This window comes from Oncorhynchus tshawytscha, linkage group LG30 (assembly GCF_018296145.1).
Source record: "Oncorhynchus tshawytscha isolate Ot180627B linkage group LG30, Otsh_v2.0, whole genome shotgun sequence".
Lineage (NCBI taxonomy): Eukaryota > Metazoa > Chordata > Actinopteri > Salmoniformes > Salmonidae > Oncorhynchus > Oncorhynchus tshawytscha.
Window position 1 is genome coordinate 25742454 of NC_056458.1, and position 27622 is coordinate 25770075.

General features: G+C 40.6%; 1 protein-coding gene across 3 annotated transcripts; it reads right to left on the reverse strand.

Annotated features, from left to right (window-relative positions):
* Positions 1 to 27403, reverse strand: bckdk (branched chain ketoacid dehydrogenase kinase). 3 transcript variants are annotated; one of them, XM_024393895.2, is made up of 11 exons: positions 27008 to 27401; positions 24804 to 24872; positions 22688 to 22798; positions 16941 to 16988; positions 14849 to 14968; positions 14631 to 14729; positions 13677 to 13750; positions 7488 to 7616; positions 5616 to 5705; positions 2431 to 2586; positions 1 to 1900 (listed from the first exon to the last, which is right to left on the reverse strand). In XM_024393895.2, exons 1-11 carry the CDS (start codon positions 27248 to 27250, stop codon positions 1756 to 1758), a joined length of 1284 nt encoding a protein of 427 aa, XP_024249663.1. In that variant the 5' UTR covers positions 27251 to 27401; the 3' UTR covers positions 1 to 1755. The 3 variants fall into 3 exon arrangements, with proteins under 3 accessions (XP_024249663.1, XP_042165596.1, XP_024249664.1); XM_042309662.1 differs by lacking the exon at positions 7488 to 7616 and having other exon boundaries at positions 27008 to 27403; XM_024393896.2 differs by lacking the exon at positions 16941 to 16988.
* Positions 27404 to 27622: the final 219 nt, after the last annotated feature.

A 27622-nucleotide genomic window follows, 5' to 3' on the forward strand; every position in this document is an offset into this window, starting at 1 on the left:
TTCCACCCATGAATAGATTTTAATAATGCCCAAGAAAACTTAACAATGACAGCGTTAAAAATAGACAGACAGACAAGTAATCTATGCCAGTGCAGACTGCTAGTAACCCACTCCATAATTTGGCAATGTATTAAAGGAGAAGGAAATAATATGGGTGTGTAAGCCTTCATTTCATGACCATAAAACAGTGTTAACAGAAAAAAAGACCACAAAACCTATGACAAGTATGTTTCCAGAAAAGTCCCCCCTGCCCAAAAAGTTGACAGCAATGATGTAAAACAAGCATTAAATTAAAGAGTTATGACTTGAATTAGCAGTAAAAAGCTATATATTATGCAGATTGTTTTTGTCAGGCTTCATCTTTTGCAAGCAGGGGGCAGATTTGAACAGGGCACATCATTCATGAGGTGACTGAATTCTAGCCAATAGGATTTGTCATGCTAGAAAGAGCCTAATATTCTCTACCTAGTCCCATCCCAAAAATGTAAAATCACAGGGAACGTCTGTTAATCACCAGAGGTATATTTAGTGAGGTGAAACATTCCAAATGTTCCTCACTGATGTATATACTTTTAAAGGATTTACGTGACCAATTCCCAGCATTCTTATGCCAGCAGGCCAGACCACATACCTAGTGAAAGTGAAATATCTGGATAATTCATGCACATTAAAATGTCCACCATACTCAAAGTAAGGTTTCAAAAGTTTGATCAAACTTATTGACCCTTCTCGGAATGTGTTCAGTAACAAATGCCTTCAAACAAAGAAAATTAAAAAAATATTAACTTATTGACTGATTTAACACTTTCTCTGCAGATAAATAAGCAAAAACATTAATAAAAACATTACTTCTTTTGGTGTATTGGAAGCATTTTTTTTTTATATAAACTCTAGTTTAGGTATTATAATGACACAGCAAGAAATGAACCCCCACCCCCCAAAAAAAAAAGAAACGTTTTTCAACTTTCTATATTAGATAGACTAACGAGTGTGAAATTGCATTACAGATAAAGATGATATTGAGCAGTGCTAATGGTTAAGTTAACATGTCATCGTAGGGACCAGCATCACACACACAGTAAGGCAACTTAACATTTACTCATGACCTTGCCTAAGCGCTTGACAAAAATGGCACTGAAGCAAGAGTTAACTTAACAGTTCTTTCTGCAAATCAATTCATGAGCGTAGTTCGACTGGTGTTTTGCCAGTTTCCTCCATGGTGTCCTCCACAGGCGATTCAAGAGGTCTTTGAGGGAAGCTTCATCTAAACTTCAATAATAGCCACTGGAGTGTGTTAAATGAGACTCCTCTCTTCCCTGCTTCTTTAGTCTATTTATATTTGCAGAGGTTATATGCAACACCAGTAACTTGCAGGCAGACCAAATTAACTTCTTTAAGGCTGAAGTTTTTTTTTCCTTTTCCTTTCTACCACAGTAACATCAACACTAACCACCTTGCATGCTCTGTTAATGACCTGTATGCTCAAGAGTTTAAAAAAAAACCTCACGATAAAGGGAAACACAAAACAAAAAAAGGTGAGAGCACCAAACCGGCCACCATCTTAGCCCGTTTAAAGTCTTGAGGCGAAAAAAGGAAACTTGTAGAAGTGAGTTGTGGGGAGCCAACTGTCAATTTATCACTGTAGACTAGCCCGGGCTAATGCTGAAATGGCTGAGCCCCTTGGTGGAAATGTCTCTGTGCTCCCTGTATCGCCACCCCGTTTCCTTGGTCTCCAGGGCTAAGCAGCAAGTGATCTTAGACGCGGAAGCTCTCTCCCTTGCCGTCTATGTGGCGCAGGCGCAGGTATACATCGGTGCCGATGCCCTGCATGGACTGGATGGACAGGGAGCCACCCAGGTACTCGGCGTATGCCCGGGAGGTGGGCAGCCCGAAGCCAAACCTGAAGGGTACACAAAGTTTCTCATACATTAATATTATGGAGTTTTGTAAACTGGCACAATTAACATGAATTGATTATATCTTTATTTTGCATTGCAATGAGCAAGAACTTCCTAGAGAAAGCAAAAGGCGTATAAATTGTTTGGGGATGCTAAACGAAGATGCAAACATTACCCTCATACAGTCGCGAGATAAATAATTGCACTAAGGACGTATTTCGTAGGTGTCATCTCCATGACTACTTAAAAGCAAAGAACAGTTCATACAACAAAACAAACTTTTTTTACTTACATATCCATTCCCCAACAAGTCTCAATAATTCATAAGACGAGGTAAACCCATGTGAATCAAATTAAATTGTATTTGTCACTTGCTTTGGAAACATCAGAGGAATGGAATCAGTGGAATGGAAGTGTCGTTGACCGTTTTACTTTACATTGGCATTCCATGGCACACAGGAAGTCAATTCAACCCCGCATTATGAGTGTAAGAACCGATGCAGGAAACAGTGGGTATCCCAGTCTTACTCACCCGTGCATGGGGCCGGACTGAGGGCCGCTGTTGGTCATGGTGTTGAAGAGGTTGTTCATGCGAGGGTCTTGGTTGCTCTCTTCAGCTGTGCTGTAATGGTAGTCTGTCACCTTGTCCAGGATCCTGTGGGGGATTCCGCCACCACGGTCTGAGATCCTGACAAAGATGGAGGATTGCCCAGGGTTACACAACCAGCTAACATTAACTGTGAAAATGAACACTAGTTGGCTATCCCTGACATAGTAGTATGATGCTGAACATTTCTTCAAAAGTAGGTCAACTGAAACCAAAGAAAGGGCAGACATTTACAGTATAAAGGATTACATGTCTGGCATTTTCTGGTGATTGCAATTATTTTTATCCCATTCAAATGGTGGTCAATGGCAAACTGATCATAACCTAATGCTAGCGCAGAAAGCCAGCATCATCCTTTGGTCTTGCATTCTCCTATATGCCAACCTTATGTAAATACATTTGGGAATTACTAGAGTACAAAAGCACTTAATACACTGACCTGTTCTGCAATCTGGTGGTCAAACATTTTAGGCTCAGTTTCAAGTTGTATTAGTCATATGTATAGGATACGCATGTCATACATCGTCCAACAAAATACTTACTTGTAGGTTCCGTCGACAATGCAACAATTAGAAATAATGAAATATGAACATGAAGTAAATAGGGGGGGGAGGGAAATAGGGGTCAGGAGTAAACATTTAGCAGTATAATGAGATTCTGGTAGCAGCAGTTGTGTATGTGTCGCATGACTGTATATGTTTATACATTACCGTTCAAAAGATTGGGGTCACTTAGAAATGTCCTTGTTTTTGAAAGAAAAGCACAAAAAAAATTGTCCATTAAAATAACATCAAATGGATCAGAAATACAGTGTAGACATTGTTAATGTTGTAAATGACTATTGTAGCTGATTTATTGGTTTTATGGAATATCTACATAGGCATAGGCCCATAGGCAATAAAACTGGCCTTATTTAGACTAGTTGAGTATCTGGAGCATCAGCATTTGTGGGTTTGATTAGAGGCTCAAAATGGCCAGAAACAAAGAACTTTCTTCTGAAACATCAACAGTGAAGAGGCAACTCCGGGATGCTGGCCTTCTAAGCAGAGTTGAAAAGAAAAAGCTCTCCCATACTGGCCAAAGAAAATAAAAGATTAAGATGGGCAAAATAACAGACACTGGATAGAGGACAGAAAAACTGCCTTAGAAGCCAGCATCCCAGAGTCACCTCTTCACTGTTGATGTTGACAGGTGTTTTGCGGGTACAATTTAATGAAGCTGCCAGTCGAGGACTTGTGAGGCGTCTATTTCTCAAACTAGACACTAATGTACCTGTCCTCTTGCTCAGTTGTGCACCGGGGCCTCCCACTCCTCTTCTATTCTGGTTAGAGCCAGTTTGAGCTGTTCTGTGAAGGGAGTAGCACACAGCGTGTACAAGATCTTCAGTTTCTTGGCAACTTCTCGCATGGAATAGCCTTCATTTCACAGAACAAGAATAGAGACTGACGAGTTTCAGAAGAAAGTGCTTTGTTTCTGGCCATTTTGAGCCTGTAATCGAACCCACAAATGCTGATGCTCCAGATACTTAACTAGTCTAAAAAAGGCCAGTTAAATTGCTTCTTTAATTAAAACAGTTTTCAGCTGTGCTAACATATTTGCAAAAGGGTTTTCTAATGATCAATTAACCTTTTAAAATTATAAACTTGGATTAGCTAACCACGTGCCATTGGAACACAGGAGTGATGGTTGCTGATAATGGGCCTCTGTAGATAGCCATTAAAGAAAAATCTGCCGTTTCCAGTTACAATAGCAATTTACAACATTCAAAATGTCAACACTGTATTTCTGATCAGTTTGATGTTATTTTAAAATGGGGGAAAAAGCTTTTCTTTCAAAAACAAGGACATTTCTAAGTGACCCCAAACTTTTGAATGTTAGTGCATGTGTGTGTGCGTGCTAAGGTGCGGAGAATCAGAGCAGGTGGTCAAGTCCAGTTTGTGTTCAGCAGTCTGATGGCTTGTAGATAGAAACGGTCTCTGAGCCTGTTGGTATCAGAAATCATGCGCCGATACCTAGTGGTTAGAGCATTGGGCCAGTAACCAAAAGGTTGGTGGATCGAATCCCAGAGCGGACAAGGTAAAGATCTGTTGTTCAGCCCCTGAACAAGGCAGTTAACCCACCGGTAGGCCGTCATTGTAAATAAGAATTTGTATTCACTCTTTAGAGTTTTCCCTTAAGTCAGCCTCGGAGAGTGAAAGCATCTAGTCATCCGGAGCAGCGATAGTCTTCCTGAATGGCTTGGAAGCGAGCATAGAATATATTAAACTCATCTGGGAGGGAGGCGTCGGTGGGCACCACATAGCTGGATTTTTATTTGTAGTCTGTAATAGTCTGAATCCTTGCCACATGTGAGTCGGAGTTGTTGATCAATTTAAGTTTAAGTCTGTCTATTTGTGTCCCCAATGGATTTGCAGAGCCCGTACCTGCTTGCCTTCTACAAATCGTGCGCCACAGAGTCATCTGGGTTCATTCTGCTAACATTGAATGCTGCAGTACAGGTTCAACATTGTACAGATAGCCTTTTTAGCATCAGAAACTCCAGATCGGGTGAACAGGAGCTCAATGTTTACAATGTTTACAACTTCGGTTCACCAGGAAATGTTTGAGGAAACAAAGCCCCACCCCACCTTACCAGAAGCCGCCATTCAAGCCATTCGGAATATGGAGAAGTTGTCTGGTTGAATAGCAGACTCGAGTGTATTGTCCGTGAGCCACGTCTCAGTAAAAACTAAGACACAGAGGGACATCAGGGAATGCTGTGATTAGAGCTTTGCTCAGAGTTCAAAGTTAATTTTCCATCGATTGGACATTAGCCAACAGGATACTAGAATCAGTGTTAACATCCATTTAAAGGGTTCTTAAACACGGCACTAGAGTAGAAGAAGTCTGACGGTGCTTCCAACGTGGTCTGGAACCCATTCCCATGGTGACCACACTGGGCCCCATAAGAGTGCAGCTTAGAAACACTCCCCCTGATGAGTTGTCAGGTTTCCCATTTAAACGGTTAAGCCCAGAGTACGGGACTCCTAATTATTTAATGTTGTTAAAAGGAGTCTTGAGTAGATAGAGGTAAAGGTCCCCACTTAGTGTGCCAAAGGTAACCCACTCACCTGATGACAAAGTCCACGTCATTGTTGGCGATGGTGACTCCGACATCAGGTACATTATAAGGCGTGTCGAGGTGGCTTTCCATGGTGGCCCTGTGGGGACACAGGTAGAGGGGAGGTCAAGATCAGGCAGAGTGAAGATATTAGCCTCTGTGGTCCTTCAACGTAACCTGACACAGAATCTATTAACAGGATTGTTGAGGGATTCACTGATAGATGACACTTGTGTAATGATCATGCACCCTTGAAACAGTCTTATGGGAACGCTGAACATAAGTCAGAGTGAATGGTTTCTCTGCTAACCGCAACATCTGAGAAAGAGCTCCAAGAATAGAAAACGTTCCTAATTGGATTTAATGGCTGATTAGAATCTTATTTGAAAACACATCCACCTGCTAACACACACAATCTAGCATCCCTCTCACAAGTTAGAGTGCCAGGGCAACATTTGACCACCAAGATCAGTAGGCTGTGGCAGAGTGGAATGTTAGCTAAAACAACCTAACTACAAGAGCACACTGCTTAATACTTCATTAGAGGAGAGGTCAAACTAGAGATTTAGTTATGTATAGTCATAAAATGGCTACCATGGAGTCTGATGTCCTGTCAGATAAGTTGTCATAAGGGATGAGGGAAATAAGCTATTTAAAACTACCAGGGAACAACCACAGACTAACTTTTAAATTCTCAAGGGCGCTCGCTCTGGCTGTGCAACAACACCAACAGTGTCCCTTTCGCATTCACAGTTCAGATTCACCCCTATTAGTCCAGAAGGAATGTAGTGGGGTTTGGGCCAAGACATTCTGCCAAGGACACAGTGTTCCAGAAGAAAGACGGGGTCTGGGGCCTGTACAGTCAGGTCACTGCCATGGTGAGAAAGGACAGTGGGGTGGATGGGCAGGGAGTTCTAGGGGGCTAGAGTTACCCGTGGGGTTAACTCAGCCCCCCCCCCCCAAAAAAAAAACAATAATGCCATTTAAGACAATAGACAACGATTTGTGCTTCAGGAAAGCACATGTAACAAAATGTAGGCTACCCGGCTGGACAAGACTTGTAATGTGCCACGTAAGCGCAACTAGGCCTATACATTGAATAGATCCTCATGTTTCCATTCACAGATCATAAATTAACTGGAACCACAGATACAGTCACAGCCAACTGTCAGGGAAAGTCAAATAGCATGAAAGGTATACAAGGGACCCCCCCCCCAGATGAAAATCGTGGATACCATTTTTATGTCTCTGCGTTAGCGCATTGACTGGAAGTCTATTGGGATCTGCTAGTTAGCACTGGCTCCTGAAACTACCTCCAACTTCCTTCATACTGGACACAGACATAAAAATGGTATCCACAAGTTAATCCGACTCAGGTGAAGTAGATAAAAAAATTAAAATATCCCGTAACATACATTTCAGCTGAGCCAAGAACTTCCAAGATAAAAGGTGGTAGACAGGGGGAAAAGCATGGAAATAGGTCACATACACACAAATATATATAGTATACGTTGCAGCACTATGGGATTCACAAAAAAAAAAAGAATGCTATGAACACACAACCAGTCAGAGGCTATACAATGTTCCCAAACAAGAAAAACACTGCTGGCCCAGTTATTATAGACCATTGTCATAGATCATTCTAAAAGTCCGTTACGATGGCTTGGGGACTGACAGGTGACGGAAGGCACACTTGTCATAGGCCCTGTTTTTTATTGACTGAGGTGTCACAATGTTGGCTACACCATGTTTGAAACTCAATGTTGGCTTAATTACACATTTCCGTGAGATCTCTGTTTGGTGATGAACAAGAACAACTCACAAAGGTGTATTTCATGTGACTGTCAGTTTATTGGTTAGGAGAAGGAAAGTGTTTTGGTACCTCATGGCGTTCTTCAGCAGCTCTGGCAGGATGTAGTCTAGGGGCAGAGGGATGAAGGGGAAGCGGGCCGCCACATGGCCATTGATACGCACCCGCGGGGAGTTACCATACTGGTGCTCACACAGACGCCTGAAGAAGACATGAGGGAGCCATAAGGAAACACACAAGATTACGATTGTGTATGGAAACACATTCTAATATATATTTGAGATTCTTCAAATAGCCACCCATTGCCTTGACAGCTTTGCACACTCTTGGCATTCTCTCAACCAGCTTCATGAGGTAGTCACCTGGAATGCATTTCAATTAACAGGTGTGCCTTGTTAATTTGTGGGATTTCTTTCCTTCTTAATGCGTTTGAGCCAATCAGTTATGCTGTGACAAGGTAGGGGGTATACAGAAGATAGTCCTACTTGGTAAAAGACCAAGTCCATATTATGGAAAGAACAGCTCAAATAAGCAAAGAGAAATGACAGTCCATCATTACTTTAGAACATGAAGGTCAGTCAAATTTGGAACATTTCAAGAACTTCCAAGTTTCTTTAAGTGCAGTCGCAAAAACCATCAAGCGCTATGATGAAACTGGCTCTCATGAGGACCGCCACAGGAATGGAATACCCAGAGTTACCTCTGCTACAGAGGATAAGTTCATTAGAGTTACCAGCCTCAAATTGCGGCCCAAAATAAATGCTTCACAGAGTTCAAGTAACAGATACATCTCAACATCAACTGTTCAGAAGAGACTGCGTGAAATCAGCCCTTCATGGTCGGATTGCTACAAAGAAACCACGACTAAAGGCCAACAATAAGAAGAGACTTGCTTGGGTCAAGAAACACGAGCAATGGACATTAGACCGGTGGAAATCTGTCCTTTGGTCTGATGAGTCCAACTGGGAGATTTTTGGTTCCAACCGCCGTGTCTTTGTAAGGTGAATGGATGATCTCTGCATGTGTATTTCCCACCATTAAGCATGGAGGAGGTGGTGTTATGGTGTGGGGATGCGTTGCTGGTGACAGTCTGATTTATTTAGAATTCAAGGCACACTTAAACCAGGTTTTTCCTCTAGGATTTTACCTGTGCCTAGCTCCAGTCAGTTTATTTTTTATCCTGCAGTCTTTACCAATTACAAGCATACCCATAACATGATGCAGCCACCCCTATGCTTGAAAACATGGAGAGCAGTACTCAGTAATGTGTTGTATCTGCCCCAAACATAACAACTTTTTGTCCTGAATACAAAGTGTATTTGCTTTGACACATTTTTTGAAGTTTTTCCTTTAGTGCCTTTGCAAACAGGATGCGTGTTTTGGAATATTTTTTATTCTGTACAAGCTTCCTTCTTTTCACACTGTCAATTAGGTTAGTATTGTGGAGTAAATACAATGTTGCTCCATCCTCAGTTCTTCTCCATCACAGCCATTAAACTCCAACTGTTTTGAAGTTAAAATTGGCATCATGATGAAATTCCTGGGCAGTTTCCTTCAAGAGGAAGGCAACAGAGTTAGGAAGGACTCGTCCATCTTTGTAGTGATACACCATCCAAAGTGTAATTAACAACTTTACCATGATCAAAAGGGGTATTCAACATATGCTTTTTATTTTCTGACCCATCTGCCAATATATCCCCTTCTTTGTGAGGCATTGGAAAACCTCCCTGGTCTTTGTGTTTGAAATTCACTGCTCAAATGGAGGACCTTGTACAGATCATTGTATGTGTGGGGTACAGCGATGAGGTAGTCATTCAAAAATCATGTTAAACACTATTATTGCACACAGAGTGAGTCCATGCAACTTGTGACTTGTTAAGCACATGTTTACTCTTCTTTAGGCTTGCCATAACAAAGGGGTTGAATACTTGACTCAAGACAAAAAACAATTCCAATTTGACACTATGGGGTACTCTGTGTAGGCCAGTGACAAAAAAATATATATACATTTGATCCATTTTAAATGACTTCTGAAAGCACTGTAGTTTATCCATAGCACACTGACAGTCCACAAGTTCAAACCCCCGAGCTGACATGTTACAAATCCGTCGTTCTGCCCCTGAACAGGAAGTTAACCCACTAGGCCGTCATTGAAAATAAGAATTTGTTCTTAACTGACTTGCCTGGTTAAATAAAGTAAAAATAAATAAAAATATTTTGAGGAAAGCCATACAGTCTGCTCTAATGTGCTGATCAGTGCTAAAATGAGACTCATAACTGGTCTGCTCTTTAAAATCAGGGGGTCTGTGAACACAGGGCTGCATGTAGAGGAAAAGGACAGCTTGTTGATTCAGGGTCTGTCACCTTTGACTCAGAAAATCTGCATTAGTACCTTTGTTCTGATGCAGCCAGAACCCAGCGACTGGAAAGAGTTTGAGAGAGAAAGAGAGCAGCTGCACATTCCTAGAGAGGCTGAACTGGGACAAGTGCACAGAGGCTTGTGAAGAGTGTGCTTGACTGTATGTGAGTGAGTGAGTGGACATTATTTGGATACGTTCATTGTGCCACACAGAGCTGTGATAAAGACGTTGACCTTGAGAAGACCCTGACACAGAGCCAGTGTAAAATATCAATATCATATTTAGTTCGATTTCACATGCCACATTCCCAGCTAGGGGGAAAGCCAGCTCCAATGCATTACAGCACAACACACAACTCTTCCAGCTCTCAATATTGACCACCATTTAATTGGATATTTGAGTTATATAAAATAAATACAGAAGTGTACTATACCTGATAGGCATCCGTGGTTTAAGTTCATTTTCCATCCATTGTGGGCTTTGCCTGTCAAGCAGCTGAAGGGCACATTTGCCCATGTATCGCAGCTAGAAATAATGTTTGCAAGCTTGAAACTTTATAAAAGTTGCCTAAATATGTTAAGTTATGTACTTTTTTTCTTCCCACCAAACATACCTAAGCTAGCTAATATTATACCCTTTTCGGCCTCCCGGGTGGCGCAGTGGTTAAGGGCACTGTACTGTTAAGAAGCAGTGCGGCTTGGTTGGGTTGTGTATCGGAGGACGCATGACTTTCAACCTTCGTCTCTCCCGAGCCCGTACGGGAGTTGTAGCGATGAGACAAGATAGTAGCTGCTAAACAATTGGATACCACGAAATTGGGGAGAAAAAAGGGGTAAAATTCACACAATATATAATACCCTTTTCAACATTGATTTTTAAGACGGTTTAATCATGATTACTTCTGAAAATCACCTATACACACACACAGACGGATCATGTCAATTTGGCTACCTAACAGGTAGACCAATGTGTCAAACTTGGCCTTTGTCAGCCAATACAGAAAGATTGGGAGAAACTCCAGGCGCATAGGCATTGGCTTAAAATAAGTTTAATCTACCAACCAATTCTCTCTCTCCCTCTCCCTCCCCCAACCCATGCACAACAGCATGTGAAATTTATTGTCAATCAGTGTTGCTTCCTAAGTGGACAGTTTGATTTCACAGAAGTGTGATTGACTTGGAGTTACATTGTGTTGTTTAAGTGTTCCCTTTATTTTTTGGAGCAGTGTATATATATATATAAACTAGATTTATGTTTTGCATGGGCTGCGTCTCAATCCACCGCAGCCACCGAGTTACAGCGGTGTTTGTCAGACCATGAGACATCCCAAAAAGACAGTACAAAATAATATATATATGAAAGTCTGGAAAGGTGTGCCAACCCCCCAAAGAGTTCAAAATAATATACACACACACTTCCTGAGCTTTCTTATATTTCCTAAATATAGGACTGACACCTTTTTTAACCGTCTTGGACATTTTTTTTTCTTTACCCTTTTCTACCCAATTGGTAGTTACAGTCTTGTCTCATTGCTGCAACACCCGTATGGACTCGGGGGAGGTGACGGTCGAGAGCCGTGCATCCTCCCGAAACACAACCCAACCAAGCCGCACTGCTTCTTGACACAATGCCCACAACCCAGAAGCCAGCCACACCAGTGTCGGAGGAAACACCATACACCTGGCAAACGTGTCAGCGTGCGCTGCAACCGGCACGCCACAGGAGTCGCTAGTGCGTGATGGGACAAGGACATCATTGCAGGCCAAACCCTCCCCTAACTCGGACGACACTGGGCCAATTGTGCGCCACCCCATGGGTCTCCCGGTCACGGCCAGCTGCGACTGAGTCTGGACTTGAACCTAGAATCTCTAGTGACACTGCGGTGCAGTGCCTTAGACGACTGCACCCTTTTGCAATTATGTTAGCACAGCTGAAAACTGTTGTTCTGATTAAAGAAGCAATAAAACCGGCCTTCTTTAGACTAGTTGAGTATCTGGAGAATCAGCATTTGTGGGGTTCGATTACACACTCAAAATGGCCAGAAACAAAGACCTTTCTTCTGAATTTCGTCAGTCTATTCTTGTTCTGAGAAATTAAGGCTATTCCATGCGAGAAATTGCCAAGAAACTGAAGATCTCGTACAACACTATGTGCTACTCCCTTCACAGAACAGCACAAACTGGCTCTAACCAGAATAGAAAGAGGAGGTAGCGCTCACCTTGTCTTCTCCGGACAAGCTTTTTTTCCGGATGCCCCCAAAAAAACAATCGGAAAGGGGATTCACCAGAGAAAATTACTTTACCCCAGTTCTCAGCAATACAATCCTTGTACCTTTTGCAGAATATCAGTATGTCCATGATGTTTTTCCTGGAGAGAAGTGGCTTCTTTGCTGCCCTTCTTGACACCAGGCCATCCTCCAAAAGTCTTTGCCTCACTGTGTGTGCAGATGCACTCACACCTGCCTGCTGCCATTCCTGAGCAAGCTCTGTACTGGTGGTGTCCTGGTCCCGCAGCTGAATCATCTTTAGGAGACGGTCCTGGCGCTTGCTGGATTTTCTTGCTGTGAAGCCCTATTTTTCTTTTATTTTAAGAATGTGAAATGTCAGAATAATAGTAGAGTGATTTATTTCAGCTTTTATTTGTTTCATCACATTCCCAGTGGGTCAGAAGTTTACATACACTCAATTAGTATTCAGTAGCATTGCCTTTATATTGTTAACTTGGGTCCAACGTTTTGGGTAGCCTTCCACAAGCTTCCTACAATAAGTTGGGTGAATTTTGGCCCATTCCTCCTGACAGAGCTGGTGTAACAGAGTCAGGTTTGTAGGGCCCCTTGCTCGCACACACTTTTTCAGTTCTGGCCACAAATGTTCTATAGGATTGAGGTCAGGGCTTTGTGATGGCCACTCCAATATATTGACTTTGCTGTCCTTAACTTCTTGACGCTACCCATCCCGTTAGCGGGATCATTTTCGTCAGCAACCGCTGAATAGCATAGCGCCACAGTCAACTAATTACTAAAACAATATTAATATTCATGAAATCACAAGTGCAATATTGCAAAACACAGTTTAGGCTTTTGTTAATCCACTTGTCTCAGATTTAGAAATTATGCTTTATAGTGAAAGCAATCCAAGCGTTTGTGTAAGTTTATCGATAGCATAGCATAACATTATGTACACTAAGCATTAAGTAGCTAGGTCACGAAAATCAGAAAAGCAATCAAATTAATCGTTTACCTTTGATGATCTTCGGTTGTTTCCACTCACGAGACTTCCAGTTACACAAATGTTCCTTTTGTTCCATAAAGATTATTTTTATACCCAAAATACCTCTGTTTGTTTGTCACGTTATGTTCAGAAATCCACAGGAAAGAGCAGTCACGACAACGCAGACGTATATTCCAAATAATATCCATAATGTCCACAGAAACATGTCGAACGTTTTTTTATAATCAATCCTCAGGTTGTTTTTAAAATATATATTCGATAATATATCAAATGGGTGTGTAGGTTTTTCAAAAACACTGGGAGAAACAATGGCCGCTTTACTCTGTAGCGCAAAACTCACTCAGAGCCCCCACCTATCCACTTACGCAATGTGATCTTTCACGCTTGTTTTTCAAAATAAAAGCCTGAAACTATGTCTAAAGACTGTTGACACCTTAGACCCATTGCCACCAAGCTTTAGCTTCCTGACTGTCTTGATATGTGGCTTCAATATATCCACATAATTGTCCTTTCTCATGATGCCATCTATTTTGTGAAGACATTTGTGGAGTGGTTGGAAAAACAAGTTAATGACTCCAACCTAAGTGTATGTCAACTGCATGTTCTAATCCAGACGTAGTGGAAGATTATTCTAAACCAACAATATAATAAGGTAACGAAACACCACTCACCTTGCAAAATCAACCCATTTCTCAATGATCTTTTTGGGGGAAAGTCGCCTGCAGATGATGCCCACAAAATCAGGCTGCAAAGAAAGATGAACGGTATATAAGAGGAGATGCACAAGCTTTATTACTGACATGCTAAACAGAGGATGGTTTGCCAAATTTCAGGTCAATGCGCAATGTAGTTCAATGGCCAGAATGTATTAGCATAATACAGTAATCTCACAAAACAGTAACCAGTCATTTGACCAATGTTTCAGAAAGAAACCAGGTCTGAGCTGTGAAAGGAGTGGATTACAATAAATAGCGGGAGAGATTTAGGCCTAAGTGTTGTTGGGTAACAAAATCATAAATCTTGGCAGGAGTATCAGGTAACTAACACAATGCTACCCTGAGTCAGGGAGTCTCCAGAACTGGCAAACATGCTTCATCATCCTGAACACCGCCACAGCCTGCTTTACCTGGTTAAAATAAGGATACAAATCTGGGCTCTCGTAAAAGTCATGGGACCAGCAGACTGCACTGATAATAACGGCTTTCTCCATCTCGTGCTTAGTTTTTCCTGTTAGCTCACATGAGAGGTGCAGGATCTGCAATCAGGAGTGACACTGCATTTTAATGCACAGGGGAGCTAGTGTGTGTGTGTGTGTGTATATTTGGAGAGAACCCAGGAAACTATTCAGATGTTTTTTTTAATAATACTTATAATCCAAACTAAAAGTATGGGTTGCGGACAGGTTGGATTTATGCAAGCACGCCCTTGTCAAAGGCTCCAGAGTGAAACATTGGGTTCATGTGCTGGTTGGCACATGTTTATAGTGTGAAAATAACCACGTTCTGAGAATGCTTTGCCTCTTCAAATTACAATACATAAAAATGTAATACAATAATACTTTCCTCAATAATAACAGTTTTTCATCTGTTAGCAATTAATGACTAAAAGGTGGATGCGAGACATACGTTTTCTTCGTGCAGGGCAAGGTGGTGTGTGGCCAACATCCGTATCCCCAGGCGGGAGGTGAGGGTGGTGTCCAGGAAGTTACGGACCAGGGTCTCATCCTGGAACATAATACACACACTCTTAAGGCCAGGAATACACCATTCTTTAAAACCTACAGTCACATTACAAAACACACAGTTCCAATAACCAAATTAGAACTTCTACATATGGCCATTACCTGAATGTGCCTCCGACACTCCCTGAAGCCTTCGGCCAGCAGAGTTACTACGTCCTTGTGGTCGTCCAGGAGCTGCTGCACCAGCTTACTGTAGCGAGCCTCCATCTCCTGGTCCTTGATCTGACAGACGATGCAGAGTGAAATCAGAACAAATCTGACCATTATCAAAATCAGAGTTGGGATGAATTCCATTCCTATCAGATGAATAGGACAATTTCTCCACTAGAGTAAAATTCACTTACAGAAAGAGTTGGAATCAACTGTTAATATACATACACACCCATACAACCATTAAAAATAACTAAATATACAGTGCATTCGGAAAGTATTCAGACCCCTTCACTTTCTTTTACGTTACAGCCTTATTCTAAAATTGTTTGGGGGGGGGGAACACACAATACCCAATAATGACAAAGCAAAAACAGGTCTAAAAATGTTTGCATATGTATGAAAAATAAAACACAGTTACATAAGTATTCAGACCCTTCACGCAGTACTTTGTTGAAGCATCTTTGGCAACGATTACAGCCTCAAGTCTTCCTGAGTATGACGCTACAAGCTTGGTACACCTGTATTTAGGGAGTTTCTCCCATTCTCTGCAGATCCTCTCAAGCTCTGTCAGGTTGGATGGGGAGCATTGCTGCACAGCTATTTTCAGGTCTCTCGAAAGATGTTCAATTGGGTTCAAGTCTGGGCTCTGGCTGGACCACTCAAGGACATTGAGGCTTGTCCCAAAGCAACTCCTGCGTTGTCTCGGCTGTGTACTTAGGGTCATTGTCCTGTTGGAAAGCGAACCTGAGCACTCTGGAGCAGGCTCTGTTTATTTTTTTTTCTCGATCCTGACTAGTCTGAAAATCATCCACAGAGCATGATGCTGCCACCACCATGCGTCACTGTAAGGATGGTGCCAGGTTTCCTCCAGACGTGATCCTTGGCATTCAGGCCAAAGAGTTCAATTTTGGTTTTGTCGGACCAGAGAATCTGGTTTCTCAAGGTCTGAGAGTCTTTAGGTGCCTTTATGCAAACTTTTACTGACTTTTACTCTACCACAAAGGCCTGATTGGTAGAGTGCTGCAGAGATGGCTGTCCTTCTGGAAGGTTCTCCCATCTCCACAGAGGAACTCTGTCAGAGTGACCATCGGGTTCTTGGTCCCCTCCCTGACCAAGGTCCTTCTCCCCCGATTGCTCAGTTTGGTCGGACGGCCAGCTCTTGGAAGAGTCTTGGTGGTTCCAAACTTCTTCCATTTAAGAATGATGGACGCCACTGTGTTCTTGGGACTGTCAATCCTGCAGACATTTTCCTTCGACCTCATGGCTTGGTTTTTTTCTCTGACATGCACTGTCAACTGTGGGACAGGTGTGTGCCTTTCCAAATCATGTCCAATCAATTTAATTTACCACAGGTGGACTCCCAAGTTGTAGAAACATCAAGGATGATTAATGGAAACGAGATGCACCTGTGCTCAATTTTGAGTCCCATAGGAAAGGGTCTGAATACTTAAGGAAATAAAAACTGCTTAAAAAAAAATACATACACACACACACACACACACATACCACACATATCTGCTAAAAAAAATTAAAAGTACACCTGTTTTCGCTTTCTCATTATGGGGTAGTGTGTGTAGATTGCGGAGGATTTTTTTATTTTATTTAAACCATTTTAGAATAAGGCTGTAACACAACAAAATTGAGAAAAGGTCTAGGGGTCTGTATACTTTCCGAAGACACTGTAGTCAAGAAGTTGCTATCCTCTGTATACCACGTATTACTTTTCTTGGAAAGGGGAAAAATCTTGGAAATGAGAGTGACTCATGTTTTGTTCAACTTAGTGGTCATTTTATCTCAGCTGTATTTGTTGCAAATCTTGCCGTTATAGAATCAAAATATCCATTCACAATACTATACTTTTCAGCCAAGCAATGACACGTTCAGACAAACAAATACATTAGTCAGCCTGGAGGAGTTGCATGCATGCCAGTCTGACAGCCTCTCCACAGAAACTGGGACAGAAATATGGAAGCCCTGGTGGTCAAGCACTTGAACTTGGCCAACCCAACCCCTCGCTGTGTGGCTGTTTGTGACTACTCACTGCTGGGAAGTCACTCAACACGTGGTAGGCACGAATGTAGAGCTCATGCTGCAGGAGAGGGAAATAGACAAGGGGTGTTGGTTAGAATTTCCCCTCCTCCCAAGCCCCCATAAGTGGGCCTCAACACATCCCATGGTGTCCTGGCCTACAGTCCAAGAACAGAAAGGATGTTTAAGAGGATATAGCCTAGTCTTCCAATATGTCTCAAATGCACAACTGCTTAAATCCTGACTAGTTCAAATTTTTAAAATGTAGTCACATGCGCCGAAAACAGGTGTAGACCTAACAATATAATGCTTACTTACGAGCCCCTAACCAACGATATAGTTAAGAATAAGTGATAAAAGTAACAAGTAATTAAAGAGCACAGTGAAATAATAGCGAGACTGTATACAGGGGGTAACGATACAGAGTCAATGTGTGGACGCATCGGTTATTTGAGGTATTATGTACATGTAGGTAGAGTTATTAAAGTGACTATGCATAGATGACAATAGAAAGTAGCAGTGGTGAAAAGAGTGGGTGAAAGGGGGCCCTGCAAATATTCTGGGTAGCCATTTGACTAGATGTTCAGGAGTCTTAAGGCTTGGGGGTAGAAGCTGTTTAGATGCCTCGGTACCACTTGCCATGCAGTAAGAGAGAACAGTCTATGACTAGGGTGGCTGGAGTCTGACAAGTTGTTTGAGGGAATGGATAATATTACCACATATTTAAAAAATATATATATATATATGTATTTAAAAAAACAATGTACAGTCATTTGTGAATCACTGGTTATGAGTTGTTGGTAAGGGTGTCGAAACTACTAATATGAAATTCCCCACACAATTGTTTGCTATTCTTATTTATTAGTTGGAAGGAGAATATTCCGAGACAATACATGCTTCTTTACGACACATTCAAGGGACCATTTCATTACACAAAAGCACCTTGGTGCTGTGGGAGAAAAATCTAGGTAAAAGTTCATCCATTTTAAAGACGCTTAGATGAGGTAAATAGGCCATGGGAGGGAGGAGAGGACAGAGGGAGGAGTAGAAAAAGCTTAACACTGCACATGGCAGCTAGAGAACAAAGGAAAACCTCCAATGTCACAGATGGCCCATCAACTCTAGCTCTATAGAATAACTTTTAGTTCTCAAGCCGAAACTTTGTATGCTGATAGACTAATGACTTAATTGAAATGATTACAGTTCCATATGAGTGAGGGGCCATTGTTTGTTACATAATAAAGAGTTGGTGATTTACCCAATAATTTACTGGGAGTTATATATATATATATATATACACATATATAATATATATATATACATATAATATATATACACATATATAATATATAAATATATATATATATATATAATAAATATATATTAAATATATATATATATATTATATATATATATATATATATATATAAATATATATATATATATATATTAATATATATATATATATATATATATATATATATTTAATATATATATATTATATATATATTTATATATATATATATTTAATATATATATATATATATACATACATATATATTTAATATATATATATATTAATATATATATTTAAATATATATATATATATATATATTAAATATATATATATATATATATATATATTAAATATATATATTATATATATTTATATATATATATAAATATATATATATATTAAATATATATATTATATATATATTTAATATATATATATATATATATATATATATATATATTTAATATATATATATATATATATTTAATATATATATATAATATATATATTTATATATATATATATATATATATATTGATTAACGCTCTTTGGTGCTAAAAGTGCAAATCAATCCCTGAATAACAGCAAAGGACCTTTTGAAAATACTGGAGGAAACAGGTATGAAATTATCTATATCCATGGTAAGACGAGTCATATATCGACATAACCTGAAAGGCCGCTCAGCAAGGAAGAAGCCACTGCTCCAAAAACCGCCATTAAAAAGCCAGACTATGGTTTATAACTGCACATAGGGACAAAGATGGTACTTTATGGAGAAATGTCCTCTGGTCTGATGACAAAAATAGAACTGTTTGGCCATAATGACCATCGTTATGTTTGGAGGAAAAAGGGGGAGCCTTGCAAGCCGAAGAACACCATCCCAAGCGTGAAGCACGGGATGGCAGCATCATGTTGTGGGGGTGCTTTGCTGCAGGAGGGACTGGTGCACTTCACAAAATAGATGGCATCATAAGACAGGAAAATTAAGTGGATATATTGAAGAAACATCTCAAGACATCAGTCAGGAAGTTAAAGCTTGGTCGCAAATGGGTCTTCCAAATGGACAATGACCCCAAGCATACTTCCAAAGTTGTGGCTAAATGTCTTAAGGACAACAAAGTCAAGGTATTGGAGTGGCCAACACAAAGCCCTGACCTCAATCCTATAGAAAATGTGGGCAGAACTGAAAAAGCATGTGCGATCAAGGAGGCCTACAAACCTGACTCAGTTACACCAGCTGTCAGGAGGAATGGGCCAAAATTCACCCAACTTATTGTGGGAAGCTACCCAAAACGTTTGACACAAGTTAAACAATTTAAAGGCAATGCTACCAAATACTAATTGAGTGTATGTAAACTTCTGACCCACTGGGAATGTGATGAAAGAAATAATTCTCTCTACTATTATTCTGATATTTCACATTCTTAAATTAAAGTGGTGATACTAACTGAACTAAGACAGGGAATTTTTACTTGGATTAAATGTCAGGAATTGTGAAAAGCGGAGTTTAAATGTATTTGACTAAGGTGTATGTGAACTTATGACTTCAACTAATATATATCTATATACACACACACACAGTGTGTAACTATTTTTATAGCTTATTTGCCATTAGTCAGCACCTCTACATAAAACAATTTTCTCTGGCGCATGTTTTTTTATTAAGAAGCCCATCTCACAAAATATAGGAAGCTAAGAGATGCAGCTTAGCAAATAAATGCTAGCAGGGTTTTATGTAGAGCTGGGAAAATAAACCGAAAATGAGCAACACCGACCATACATTTCAGGCATTTTGCTAATATCGTTCATTACGATAAGTAGCCTAAACTAGAAAATGTGAAGTTTGAGATGAAATAGTTTGCCAATATAGGTGATTGTTAATGAGACAATTGATGGCTACAACCATCAAACAAGTAGCAGTAGTTTAAAGGATAGTAACAAAAACTGTGGTGCACAGTGTTACAACTGTAAATAAACTCAGCAAAAAAAAGAAACAGCCCTTTTTCAGGACCCTGTCTTCCAAAGATAATTCGTAAAAATCTAAATAACTTCAAAGATCTTCATTGTAAAGGGTTTAAACACTGTTTTCCATGCTTGTTCAATGAACCATAAACAATTAATGAACATGCACCTGTGGAACGGTAGTTAAGACACTAACACCTTACAGACAGTAGGCATTAAGGTCACAATTATGAAAACTTAGGACATTAAAGAAGCCTTTCTACTGACTTTGAAAAACACCAAAAGAAAGATGCCCAGGGTCCCTGCTCATCTGTGTGAACGTGCCTTAGGCATGCTGCAAGGAGGCGTGAGGACTGCAGATGTGGCCAGGGAAATAAATTGCAATGTCAGTACTGCGAGACACCTAAGACAGCGCTACAGGGAGACAGGACAGACAGCTTATCATTCTCACAGTGGCAGACCACGTTTAACACCTGCACAGGATCGGTACAGCCGAACATCACACCTACGGGACAGGTACAGGATGGCAACAACAACTGCCCGAGTTACACCAGGAACGCACAATCCCTCCATCAGTGCTCAGACTGTCCGCAATAGGCTGGACTGAGGGCCAGTAGGAGTGTTGTTAGGCAGGTCCTCACCAGACATCACCAGCAACAGCGTTGCCTATGGGCACAAACCCACCGTCGCTGGACCAGACAGGACTGGCAAAAAGTGCTCTTCACTGACGAGTCGCGGTTTTGTCTCACCAGGGGTGATGGTCGGATTCGCGTTTATCTTTGAAGGAATGAGCGTTACACCGAGGCCTGTACTCTGGAGCAGGATCGATTTGGAGGTGGAGGGTCCGTCATGGTCTGGGGCAGTGTGTCACAGCATCATCGGACTAAGCTTGTTGTCATTGCAGGCAATCTCGTCGCTGTGCGTTACAGGGAAGACATCCTCCTTTCTCATGTGGTACCCTTCCAGCAGGCTCATCCTGACATGACCCTCCAGCATGACAATGCCACCAGCCATTCTGCTCGTTCTGTGCGTGATTTCCTGCAAGACAGGAATGTCAGTGTTCTGCCATGGCCAGCGAAGAGCCCGGATCTCAATCCCATCAAGCACGTCTGGGAACTGTTGGATCGTAGGGTGAGGGCTAGGGCCATTCCCCCCAAGAAATGTCTGGGAATTTGCAGGTACCAATGTGGAAGAGTGGGGTAACATCTCACAGCAAGAACTGGCAAATCTGGTGCAGTCCATGAGGAGGAGATGCACTGCAGTACTTAATGCAGCTGGTGGACACACCAGACACTGACTGTTACTACCCCCTTTGTTCAGGGACACATTATTACATTTCTGTTAGTCACATGTCTGTGAAACTTGTTCAGTTTATGGCTCAGTTGTTGAATCTTATGTTCATACAAATATTTACACATTAAGTTTGCTGAAAATAAACAGTTGACAGTGAGAGGATGTTTCTTTATTTGCTGAGTTAGAAAATTAAGTTTATCGCATCAATTCTATCAATTTATTGAGATATGGATTTTTGTACACGTCTCCCAGCTCTAGTGTTTTGTAACAAGTGCATTCTCAATGAATGACTGTCAAAGGTCAGTCTACACCGAGTATACCAAACATTAGGGACACCTTCCTAATATTGAGTTGCACCCCCCTTGCCCTCAAAACAGCCTCAATGTGTCAGGCATGGCCTCGACAAGGTGTCAAATGCATTCCAAAGGAGTGGTGGCCCATGTTGACTCCAATGCTTCCCACAGTTGTGTCAAGTTGGCTGGATGTCTTTTGGGTGTTGGACCATTCTTGATACACATGGTAAACTTGAGCGTGAAAAAAAAACACAGCAGTGTTGCAGTTCTTGACACTCAAACCGGTGTGTTCAAAGGCACTTAAATCTTTTGTCTTGCCCATTCACACTGAATGGCACACACATACAATCCATGTCTCAACTGTCTCAATTTGCTCAAGGCTTAAAAATAATTCTTTAACCTTTTTCCTCCCCTTCATCTACACTGATTGAAGTGGATTTAACAAGTGACATCAATGAGGGATCGCCTGGGATTTTTAAATTGTACCTTTATTTAACTAGGCAAGTCAGTTAAGAACAAATTCTTATTTTCAATGACGGCATAGAAACAGTGGGTTAACTGCCTTGTTCTGGGGCAGAATGACAGATTTGTACCTTGTCAGCTCGGGGATTTGAACGTGCAACCTTTGGTTACTAGTCTAACACTTTAACCACTAGGCTACGCTGCCAGGTTCACCTGGTCAGTCTCATGGAAAGTGAAGTTCTATTCTTAATGTGTGGTATACTCAGTGTATTTTGATCGGCACATTGGCACTGACTCAATGCTGTTTCTGGCGCCCTCCTGTCCCATACATGTCCAATGATTGCATTACTACACCAGAAAGGTAAACCAGACATGTTGACAAAGAGAGAAGCACCAGAGAGAGACCAACATCAAGAGGGAGAAAAAAAAAAAATAAAACAGAAGGAACTCACAACTTGCAGGATGGTGGGGTTGCAGCCAATGATGAAGGGCAGGCTGCGGAAGCCCTTGATACGGTGGGCGATCCGTACAGGCAACTCCTTGTGCAAGTACTTGGCACTGCTCTACAGACACAGGATGATAGGGTGAGACGCATACACAACGTGGACAATACAGTGCAAGGCAAAGTGATCTCAATGACTAGGCTAATAAAGGAATCCCCTTGAATTTTGAACTTCACTACCAGTGAAACCGGTTTCACACCAGAGAAAAATCAGACATCTTCAGATATGACTCAGATTATCTAGAGGTTGACCGAATAATCGGAATGGGCGTTTAATTAGGGCCAATTTCAAGTTTTCATAACTATCGTAATTTTTGGATGCCGATTATGACCAATTATATTGCACTCCAAGAGGAAACTGCGTTGCAGGCTAACCATCTGTTACTCGAGTGCAAGCAGCAAGAAGTCATGGTAAATTACTAGCTAGCACTAAATGTAATTTTTTTCAAACAATCAATCTTAACAATCACTAGTTAACTACACATGGTTGATGATATTACTAGCTTAACTAGCTTGTTGTGCGTTGCATATAATCAATGCGGTGCAATATTTAGACTTAGGGTTGCCCCCCGTTAGATAAAATACGGACCGGTTCCATATTTCACTGAAAGAATAAACGTTTTGTTTTCGAAATTATAGTTTCCGGATTTGACCATATTAATGACCCAAGGCTGGTATTTCTGTGTGTTATAATTAAGTCTATGATTAGATATAGCAGTCTGAGCGGCGGTATGCAGCAGCAGGCTCGTAAGCATTCATTCAAACTACACTTTCCTCCATTTGCCAGCAGCTTTTCGCAATGCTTGAAGCACAGCGCTGTTTATGACTTCAAGCCTATCAACTCCCGAGATTAGGCTGGCAATACTAAAGTGCCTATAAGAACATCCAATAGTCAAAGGTATATGAAATACAAATGGTTGAGAGAGAAATAGTTTTATAATTCCTATAATAACTACAACCTAAAACTTCTTACCTGGGAATATTGAAGACTCATGTTAAAAGGAACCACCAGCTTTCATATGTTCTTAGAAAGGAACTTAAACATTAGCTTTTTTACATGGCACATATTACACTTTGACTTTCTTCTCCAACACTGTTTTGCATTATTTAAACTAAATTGAACATATTTCATTATTTATTTGGGACTAAATTGATTTTATTTATGTATTATATTAATTTAAAATAAGTGTTCATTGAGTATTGTTGTAACTGTCATTACACACACACACACACATAGTGGGGCAAAAAAGTATTTAGTCAGCCACCAATTGTGCAAGTTTTCCCACTTAAAAAGACGAGGCCTGTAATTTTCATCATAGGTACACTTTAACTATGACAGACAAAATGAGAAAAAAAATCCAGAAAATCACATTGTAGGATTTTTAATGAATTTATTTGCAAATTATGGTGGAAAATAAGTATTTTCTTAAAGAAAAACTAACAGGTCTGTGAGAGCCAGAATTCTTACTGGTTGGTAGGTGATGATCAAATACTTATGTCATGCAATAAAATGCAAATTAATTACTTAAAAATCATACAATGTGATTTTCTGGATTTTTGTTTTAGATTCCGTCTTTCACAGTTGAAGTGTACCTATGATAAAAATGACAGACCTCTACATGCTTTGTAAGTAGGAAAACCTGCAAAATCGGCAGTGTATCAAATACTTGTTCTCCCCACTGTATATAAATAAAATACATTTTAAACAATTCAAAAATGTCTGATTAAATCGGCATCAGCTTTTTTGGTCCTCCAATAATTGATATCGACGTTAAAAAAATCATAATCGCTCAACCTTTAGTCTAATCAAATGATATTTCCAGTGATAGAGAGCTACACGTAAACCTTCTCGCAAGATGACATTCGTAAAGCAGCATACGGTAAAAAGACAGATGTCGGACAAATTGTTTACTCTATATACCACTTTAAAGTGTGTATAAAGATATCACTTATCAAGTAACCTTCAAGGCAGTCATCAATCAAGAAGACAAAGCATGTATTAGGTCTAATATGATGAGAAATAACCATAAAATATGCTACAATGACTGGACAGAGTGGTCAGTTACCAGGATGTGGTGTCCATCAGGAGACTTCCCAGCGTAGAGCAAGGTGGCTGGTGTAAGTCGGACTGAGGCCTGCGGAGAAAAACAGTTTAAGAAATCCACTTAACCAGGCCTACAATATTAGTGGACACAAGCAGACAACTCTGTTGTGATTTCATTAGATACAGATACCGGACACAATAACCCAATCTCCCAAGAACAATGAGTTTACCCAACAACATATTTTCTACCTTTGGCATGTGAAGTGCATGTGACTGTCAGCAATATATATATATATATATATATTATTTTTTTTTTTTTTACATTTTAGTCATTCAGCAGACGCTCTTATCCATAGGGACTTCCAGTTAGTGCATTCATCTTAAGATAGCTAGGAGGGAACAACCACATATCACAGGCATAGAAAGTACATTTTTCCCTCAATAACGTAGCTGTCAGTAGAGTCAGCGCTAGAATGGGGGGGGGTGAGACGGGCTATTGTTTAAAATACTGTTTGAAGAGGCCGAGTTTCAGATGTTTTCAGAAGATGGGCAGGGACTCTGCTGTCCTAGCTTCAGGGGCAAGTTGGTTCCACCATTGGGGTGCCAGGACAGAGAATAGCTTGGACTGGGCGGGAGATGCCCTCCCATAGGGGTGGGAGGGCCAAGAAACATGAGGTATGGCAGAACGGAGTGCTCGGGTTGGGTTTGAGCATAGCCTGATGGTAGGGACGGGCAGTTCCTCTTACTGTTCCATAGGTGAGCACCATGGTCTTGTAGTGGATGTGAGCTTCAACTGTAACTGATTGCAGTGTATTACTGAGAGAGAGAAACTCTTACCAAGTCACCTTCAGTATGGTGGTAATCACAACTAAGTTTTATTTTTTTCAATTCTGAACAACATTTTTAATCACACATTAGCTTTTTACCACCTGAGAAGCATTGCCAAGGTGCGGCCGTTTCTCTCAGAGAGACTCATCCATGCTTTTATTACTACTGTAATGCTCTCCTGTCTGGTATACCCAAGAAAGCCATTGTTCAACTCCAAAACATACAGAATCCTGCAGCACGGGTACTGACCAAGACAAGGCAGAGATCACACATTATGCCGTTTTTAAAGGTCTCTGCACTGGCTGCCTGTGAGTTTCAGAATTAATTGTAATATTCTTCTATTGGTCTTAAATCAATTCACAATTGTGCACTGCAATACATGTACCCAGTAGGTCACTCAGGTCCTTTTAACTATCAGCCTCTGGAATAGACTGCCAGAGAACCTGAGGGGGGGGCAGAAACAATAGATAGATAAAATATATATACAAAAAAAGAGACCTTAAAACACAATCTTTTTATCTTTGCTCAAATTCATTTGTCCCATTCTTTTTTTAATCTTATGTTTGTTGTGTAGTAAATATGAGGTTCTCTTCTCAGTTTAAATTTTTTTCTGTAAAGCACAAATAATGTCTGGGACATGAATTACATAAGGATTTGTAATTGTTAGCACAATGGTTTCACTATTTGAGTTAATGAAGGCCCTGCACATGTCCCACTACCTAGTCAAAAACTATGAAAACTATGTAGGTTGCTAGCTGCAGTCACACACAAATACAGCAGCCACATGATCATGTTATTGATTTTCTCAGTCGTTTCATGATCTGGTGAATGATAAGCTGAAATATAAAATTATCTGGTAAACTCTTGAAAAAGTAGGGTACTACCAGTTCCCCTCTCGTTTACTAGTCCTATCATATAATTTAGTGTCCGCATTCCTGACTAATTTCTGTCTAGGTTAATTTACTGACCTTGGATTGACCCTTGTGTCTATACCCGTGTTGTTCACTCCCACTAATCACAAACGATACTAGTTAGGTAGTTAAATTAACAAATCTATATTTTAATAATACCTAAATTAGGCTAGAAAGCGAGCAAGTCTGGCACTTTTGCTGTTATTTCACATGGTGGTAGTTACAGTTGCTTGCTACTATAGCTAGCAGAATATCTACCCCAAGGCAATGCACGAGTGTATACATACATTACAAACATTCTTACCAACGATTCTAGCGAACCATACGTGTTCTCAACAGCTACTGTAGCTAGCTGGTTACAGCGGTTCCCTTTACTACGCTGGTTAACTGCGCTAGCTAACGTCATCTAGCTAGCTCCTAAAGCCAGTGCTGCGGCTTAGTACTGCATGGGCAACAATGGCAAGTTTGGTTTACAGAATGTCCTTACCTTTTCTGCCGAGACATCGATTGCAGACTGGTTGTAAAACGACGTAACGGTTTTGGACCTCTCTCGTGCCAGTTCTGTATATCCCTGTATTGAAGATGTAGAACGAAATCTTTCGTTGTCTGTCGAGGTGGGGGTGATTGTTTTCGTGATGGGGGCAAGCAAAATCCTTCTCACCCTCGGGGTCGTGATAGTACCACCACAGCCCAGCATCTCAAACGCAGTACCTGTCACTCTGCGACGCATTTTGAAAATCAATTAACAAGGACAGAGTCCTGTTCTGAGATTGTTTCAAATATTTACTGTCTCAACAAGCCATTATATTAGGCCACACTTGCACAAAGACATGAAGAGTTCAGAACGGTCTTTATATGAAGAGATTGACCAGCCTGCAACAGTGTTTGTCAGAAGACGTGTTGGTTTAACCAATCGCAGAGACGAGAGGCGGGAATAGGGTATTTCCACTCCCACAATTTACTGGTAACGTTACTGAGGGAGCAGGAAGAGCACACAATGTTCTTTTCCATGTCAATGGATGTTATATATATATATATATATATATATATATATATATATATATATATATATATATACAGAATTTATTTGGCATAGTCCAAT

What these genes read in the sequence shown, in the direction of transcription:
- bckdk (XM_024393895.2), bottom strand. Translation starts at nt 27,250, where the DNA reads ATGCGTCGCAGAGTGACAGGTACTGCGTTTGAGATGCTGGGCTGTGGT. An exon ending in AGTGTCGGAGGCACATTCAG is followed by an intron (nt 14,730 to 14,848) that starts GTAATGGCCATA and finishes ATTATGTTCCAG; the next exon opens with GATGAGACCCTGGTCCGTAA. An exon ending in AAATGGGTTGATTTTGCAAG is followed by an intron (nt 7,617 to 13,676) that starts GTGAGTGGTGTT and finishes TGTCTTCTTCAG; the next exon opens with GCGTCTGTGTGAGCACCAGT.